At 41.2% G+C, this 7,059-nt stretch overlaps 1 protein-coding gene across 1 annotated transcript in view; it reads left to right on the plus strand.

The window, feature by feature from the left end:
* The window catches only part of GUCY2C (guanylate cyclase 2C (heat stable enterotoxin receptor)), a 48,922-nt gene that overhangs the window by 22,024 nt on the left and 19,839 nt on the right, over positions 1 to 7,059 (plus strand). The window contains exons 12-16 of the mRNA XM_010141885.1: positions 2,758 to 2,863; positions 3,402 to 3,464; positions 4,532 to 4,603; positions 5,522 to 5,626; positions 6,834 to 6,920. Of these exons, the coding sequence (XP_010140187.1) occupies positions 2,758 to 2,863; positions 3,402 to 3,464; positions 4,532 to 4,603; positions 5,522 to 5,626; positions 6,834 to 6,920 (433 nt within the window). The remainder of the gene's footprint in view (positions 1 to 2,757; positions 2,864 to 3,401; positions 3,465 to 4,531; positions 4,604 to 5,521; positions 5,627 to 6,833; positions 6,921 to 7,059) is intronic.

The following is a 7,059-nucleotide window of genomic DNA, read 5'->3' on the forward strand; positions in this document are numbered from 1 at the left end:
AGCCCAGGGGAACATGCCCTTCCCTGCTCCTCCTGGCCACACTATTGCTGATACAAGCCAGGATGCTGCTGGCCGCCTTCGACACCTGGGCACACTGCTGGATCATGTTCAATCCACTCTCAACCAACATCCCCACCTCCTTTTCTGCTGTGCATCTTCCCAGCCACTCTTCCCCAGGGCTGTAGCATTGCAAGGGGTTATTGTGGCTCAAGTGCAGGACCCAGCACATACTGGATTTTTTAACAGCTATAATAGCATAACAGAGTTCAGCTTTAACATGATGGAACAAGCAGAAATAGAAATCATCTATGTCTCCTTTTGCTGAAAAAAATGCCATCCCATTTCCAAAGTATATGGTTTTCTTTCATATTTAAAAAAAAGTCTATTACCTGTTTCTGGGATTTTTTCAGCATCTCTCTTTGCTGCATGTCAGAGAGCTTCAGAAAAAGTGAAAAAATCAGGCCTTGAGAAAACTTGATCAGAAGTGTATACTACCCAGGCTCTCTTATTTTGAGTGGACCAACTACAGCTTTTCACAAGGGAAAATCAAAGATGAAGGTATAGATGTTTTATACATCCATCGTACTCAAGTAATGGAAGAATTGTCACATCTAAGCACTAACGTATCAACAGAGAGGTGAAGTTTGTGATGGCTATGAAAACTGATTAAAAAATTCTCTGGAGACCGTATGGACTTTTAAAAGGTTCTATACCCTTCCATATTTGCAGATACCTAAAATCCAAAGATTCTGTTTAGATAATTAGATTATCATTGTATAAATATCAATGTAATATTCCCAAACATAAAATATGGAAGAGATTCCTGAGTATTTTTTTAGAATAAAGCTCACCCTTTTAGTGTTGAAATAATAGCAAATTTCTCAACTATAATTGCTCCTGAAGATTGTCCCCTAACAAGCAAAGGAGAAGAGAGACTCAGCTATGAGATGCGTCATTATTCCTTCTTTATCTTCCAAGTTTCCAGGACACTTGAACTATCCCACAACTTCCTGTGTAGTTTTGACTGCTAAATAAAAAGGCAAAGTCCTGAAAAACACATATCTAAATATTAGACCTAGGAAATTTTAATTCAATTTGATAGGTATTTAATCACCAGCTGATAGTAGTTTGAATTGCAGTGCATCCTGGTGATACAACACAGTTTATGAGATTAAACTGAGAAAAACAGTTCTTACCTCAATTATTGGCCTTCCTCTACTTATACTAAGTTGGGAAAGTAGAAAAATATCCACAGGTTTGGATATTAGTTAACTTTGCTAAAAATGCTTTTGCCTGCCCTGCCCTTGAGTTGCTTAAAGCTCTAGGTAAACAGAGGAAACAAAGTGTTATGTCCCGCCCTTGCTCACCAGCGCCCTTTATCACTTGAAGAATGCAAGGCTTAGGCAGAGGGTCTTATCACCTGACGCTTCATTGTTTGGGACAAGATAAAGAGGAGAAGACTATTGTCTCTACAGCCACGAGGGAGGATGTCGCTTAACTGGACCTGAGTCATAGATACAAAAAGATAATGACTAGCCCTCCCCGAACTGCGCCTGCTTAATAGACTGTTGAATATTACTTTCTCCTCCCAGGGGAGGCATAAGTCCGAGTTAATGAGACATGCGATGCCTGACGTTGTGTGACCTGTAACATGTAAGAAGACTGCGCATGTGCAAAGGGGAGGAGACCTAATTTACATCAGGAGCAGGATAGTCTAATACATATGTACCAGGTGGTTGAGCAATCCTCTGAATATGTATGTTTTACTGCTTTAAATAAGAGGCCAAAGCTACGGCGTAGTGTGGATGCATCCTTAGGGTACCTGGCCCTCTCTGCACCCAACTCTATAGAGCTGAAATCACAATAAACATACCTGCTTCACAACCAATTTTGATTGCGGAGTTTTTCCACGCATCAATACATCATCATCATGGCATAGATAGGTATCTTAAAATACATTGGAAAAGGGAACATTTACATTATTAGTCAATACCGTGGGTTCTCCCCTTCGGAGCATTTGCCAGCAGTCATCAGAATGTTAGGTTTCTCCTGCAGTCTCTCCAGTCAGTCCTGCAACTTTTTTTTTTTAATAGAGAAACGACTTCCATGAGTAAGCAGGTAATTTGATAAGTACTAGTCGTCTTGCAGATTTTCCCTATAAGAATACAATGTCTGCTCTGGAGTTCAGCAAGTGAGACAGCAGTTTCCTTCATCCCTTTCTAGGGGTTCTTCCCTCATTTTTACAAAATGTGCAGAATACGAGGGATGCTCACAAAAAGGCATCTCACTGTTGCTACCTCCTCTCCTGGCACTGTATTCACACCAGTTCTTACCATCCAGTGTTGATGGCAGGAATTCCTTTGGCTTGCATTAGTTTGTTGGACCTCCCTTCAGAGCACATTTAATAATGTGGAGGAGAAAACTGTATAAAATCCAGATGGCCCTTTGTGCTTTAAATTTTTCTGACCTCTCTTGAGACTATGGCAATTGCCTAGCAGATGTTTTGCTAAATCCGGTCTGCTCTTCTGCTATGTCTGTGGAATTGAATGAGCATTTAGGCTTTCACAAAGCTAGGTGAATTAGAACAGCCTTGAACTGGAAAACTACATGAGAGCCACAGGGACTGTGCTCAAACCTTGCCATCATGTCACCCCATCCTTGTGTCATCCTGACACTAGAAGCTTCCCTGGACTAATCTCCTGTTGAGGGTTTTGGTTTGCTGGGAGTATATACCGAACAAGTTTGCCTGTTTTGCAGGAAGTACAGGAGAGATAATGAACGCCGGTGGAAGAAATGGTCTCATATACCACCTGAGGAAATCTTGCCTCTGGAGACCAGTGAGACAAGTCAAGTTAGTTTGAAGGTAAGAGAAGCATGATGTCCAAAGCTGGGTCTTGGATTCTATCTTCTAAAGACCATCAATGCTGGCGTGTTTGTATGCTCCAACTACAGTGCAGGCTATGACTCTGGTAGAACTAGGATCTGTTAATTTTTTGTATTATTAATTTTTTTAACCCTCACTTTCTGTATTGAAAAAAAAAGAGATTATTCCCCATCTATAGCTCCTTAATAGAATATATTTATTCCTCAGCACTAAACCTCATTTTGGGGTGGGGGAATGGGCTGCATATTAATTTCCAGTCTCTTCCTGTTATAAATTATTTCCCTATGATTTGTTACCCCTCTGTAATGCCCAAGAGCATGAAAGCAGCAGGTGGAGGTCCTGGCAGCCATGGGAGTGGCATGGATGTCCCACACTTTGTGTTTCATGTAGTGGCCCTCCTTAGAGAGAGAGGCTTGTGCTTCTCTGTGTGGCACACACTGACATTGCTTATCTCTCTGGACCTGCCAAGTGAGAAGTAAGTGATAATTGCAAGTGAATTATTTTTCTTTGTTCTCAGATCGATGAAGATAAGAGACGTGACACAACCCAGAGACTGCGCCAAGGCAAATATGACAAGAAGGTAACCTGCCTGCAGTGCCCATGCTCCCTTTCTCAACTTAGGAGGGCTCTTTCTGGGAGGAGGTCATTCCTCACCAGAGACAATTCCATCTCCCCTGACCTTGCAAAATGGCTTGATCTTTTGGAAGGAATAAGCCATTTATTCTCTATCAGGTGCTTTGCGCTTTGCCTACTAGTGAGAAGCAAAATATTAGACTCCGTGAACCACTAGCCTAGTCCAGAAGTGCAGAAGCAGAAACAGAGGGACCAGAAATCTAATACATTTTGATACTTAGGAGATTAACAGATTAATGGAGAACAGACCATTTAAGTGGCAATTTTTGTACATTCAGTAGAGCTATCTGCCTGACTAAGCTATATTCATGTTGAGTTAAAATCTGCATCGTTGACAGTTCTAAATAGTTCATATCTACCTGGGAAATCTTTTGAAGGAAATATAAATCTGTTACTTACTAGTTGATTGACTAGTAAGATTGACTGAAACTCCAACAGCAAAGCAGTAGGCAGGTGTTTATGAATTATTTCTCTGTGGCGTATTGAAGGCACGGTCCCCAGCTGCCGATCCCAGGTCCTAGTTGCAGGCAATTGACGGACAGAGATTCAGTGATCCAAAAGACCCTTTATTAGTGGCAAAGCAAGGTTTATATACTCTCTGTTACAAAGCATTAATATGCATCATGTGGCAACACGTATACCATCACGCAATCATCATGCGAATACACGTCAACCTTCATGCGACTATCACGTGACAATGTTCTAACTAGCTTCTACTAAACCTAAAGCAAACCAATTCCCATTATCTTATCCGTGCAGTCTTGTTCCCTCAATACCCAAGGCCAAACTTCAGCAGTTGTTGTGACAGTTCTAGCACACGATGGTGTTCTCGGTATCTGCTCACAAACTCCAAGGCTTACGGCTCACTAAAGCAGTAACATTGTGGCCGCCTTCTAACGATACGTCACCAGTTACCCCCACATTTCTTTGTATGGACATTTGTTGGAAAAGAAGGATGAATTGCTGTTGTATTAAACCTATGATTTTTTTCCCCCACTGCTATTTTTTCTTTAGGTGGTGATCCTAAAGGATCTCAAAAACAGCGATGGTAATTTCTCAGAGAAGCAGAGAATAGAACTGAACAAGGTAACTGTTGCACATAGCAACTGGACACTGCAGGGTGGGATGGAGCTTATGAGTGAAGTAATTGCTTTCCACTTTCAACTCCATCAGCCATATGCTCGTGCATGTTTGTGAGGCGAATGGGTAATGAGTTCTTCAAGGGATATTGATTGATGAACTTTCTGTTTGTGTGTGTGATCTCATCACCGGTTCAGAGACTGAACTGTATGCCAGTGAAGCTGACGATGAATGAAGTAGTTCATGCTCTGTCATATGGCCTTGCTAAATACATAGCTGATGCTAAAAGGCAATGTACTCTTTTTTGCTCATATCATGCTAATTCATTAGTAGTGGAAAGTAGTAGTCAAATCCTATTATTGAATGCCAAGTGCAGGTCTTTAAATATAAGTAACTCTCTGCTGACTTGTGCATACAGACTCTTCCAACTTGAGAGATGGATTTGGCTGCAGTACTGAATCTTTTTTGAATGAATCGTTTTCCTTTTCACACAACATAGCTATACTGCGAATTCGATAAGCTCTAAAAATACCTCAAACTAAACTCCATAATATCATGCAGCATCATTAATTTTTAATTACTTGCTCACTTACTGACTGATTTGCAACATCCTGCCACTCATAATGGATATTCTGGTCAACTGGGAGATTTGAGTAGAGAGGCAATAATGGAGACTTTAGTGGGCTCTGAAATTAAACTGCAAAATCCAACAGCAGCCACTCTTATCTCCCTAATCCAGAAAGGCCTGGAGTGAAAAAATGTCTTCAAGTACTTCACCCAGTGCCTTAGTACACACTGGTTTAAAGGAAACCCACATCTTATCGGGGCCTGAGATAAAAAGATACATCACACAAGTATCCTTGACCTGTGTTTCTGTGCTAACAATGATTGCTTTCAAAAACAGATGCACTGTTTCTGCTCTAGCTCCTACAGATTGATTATTACAACCTGACCAAGTTCTATGGCACTGTGAAGATAGACACCACGATCTTTGGGGTGATTGAGTACTGCGAAAGAGGTTCTCTGCGGGTAAAGAATTTTGCAGGTTTCCTTCCACCCCTAAATTATCAAATTTCAAAGTAAGAAAAGGAATTCCCTATGTCTATGTTTCTGACCCTCACGCAGTATTCATAGACTGAGCACGTGGTGGCAGGTTTCTGACTTGGAGTTTCCTTTCCCTTGCTTGGTTCTCTCCAGCCTTCCCCAAGTGCTGCGGGGGCTGCCATCAGTTTGATGGTTCTCAGCAGCCAGAGAATGAGGTGAGCTGCAAGCAAGGAAAAGTACAGGCAGAACTTTGCCAAGGCAACAGCAACAGCCGGTATTTATATTTGTCCCCTATTGGGATATATAGGGATAGGATATAACTTTTTCTTTATTTTCTAAGCTATAGCTGTTGCCTCTGCTGATGTCCAGTGCTCCCAGAGTGTGAAAAGAATATAGTCCGTATTACTAGGGGACAAGCAATTTGAGGAATATAACAAATCTTGTGCTGTAAGGGACAACAGCCTTTAATTTTTGTTTACAAAAAGAAATGATAAATTAATGCCTGGCAAAAGTTATGGAAAGATGTATGGTTTACTGATACCAGTATTATTTCACTGCTAATCATGAGGTAATGGTGGCATCAGCTCATCTGCAGGCACACATTGTCTGCTTCTGAGTTCACACAAAGACTCTGATCAGTAGCAGTGGTCTATGGAACAAACTCACAGCAAGGCAGAAAAACAACAGCTCTATCTCTAGTTCTTTTGTTATAAACTGGCATGCTCATGGAGTTTTACTTTTAGCAACAGAAACCATAGCGGCTGGAAGAACTGTAAATGACAGGCACTTTAAGATAAAGGAACAAGCTACTTTGAAATTACAAGGCCATGAGTAAATTGATAGGAGATCGACTGAGAGCACACAACACAGAAATTCCTCTCCCTTCCTCTTGGACACCTTGCCCATTTCTGTCTCAGCTGTTTTGCTTTAACAGCAAATTCACAGTTTACCTTTAATTACAGAAAACCTTTTCTGGAGGCCCTACTTTCCTAGATCGGTGTAAACCTGAAATATATTTAATATTCCCTCTTCTCTGAGACCACTGCTGCTCTAATGCATGTACTCCCTTTAAAAAATGAAGAGATACCTCTTTCAGTCGCTAGATGAAAGGCTGTGCAATTTAGGTACTCATATCTCATCTTCTGCTTTTCCCCTGATGTATATTAGAACCATTCTTTTCTTCTCTTGACAGGATGTTTTAAATGATAAAATCTCCTACCCTGATGGCACGTTCATGGACTGGGAATTTAAAATCTCTGTCATGTACGATATTGCCAAGGTAAGTGGGCTGCTGACAGTGCAATGTTAATCAACCTGTTCTGTCTTGCAAAACTGATCCTCTGGAGAAAGGGCTCTGAGCCAGTCAGCTCTCAAGGTCTTCTCCTTTCCTGGCTAGAACTGCATGCCCTTCCACTCTT

Source organism: Buceros rhinoceros, unplaced genomic scaffold (assembly GCF_000710305.1).
Source record: "Buceros rhinoceros silvestris isolate BGI_N320 unplaced genomic scaffold, ASM71030v1 scaffold8928, whole genome shotgun sequence".
Classification (NCBI taxonomy): Eukaryota; Metazoa; Chordata; class Aves; order Bucerotiformes; family Bucerotidae; genus Buceros; species Buceros rhinoceros.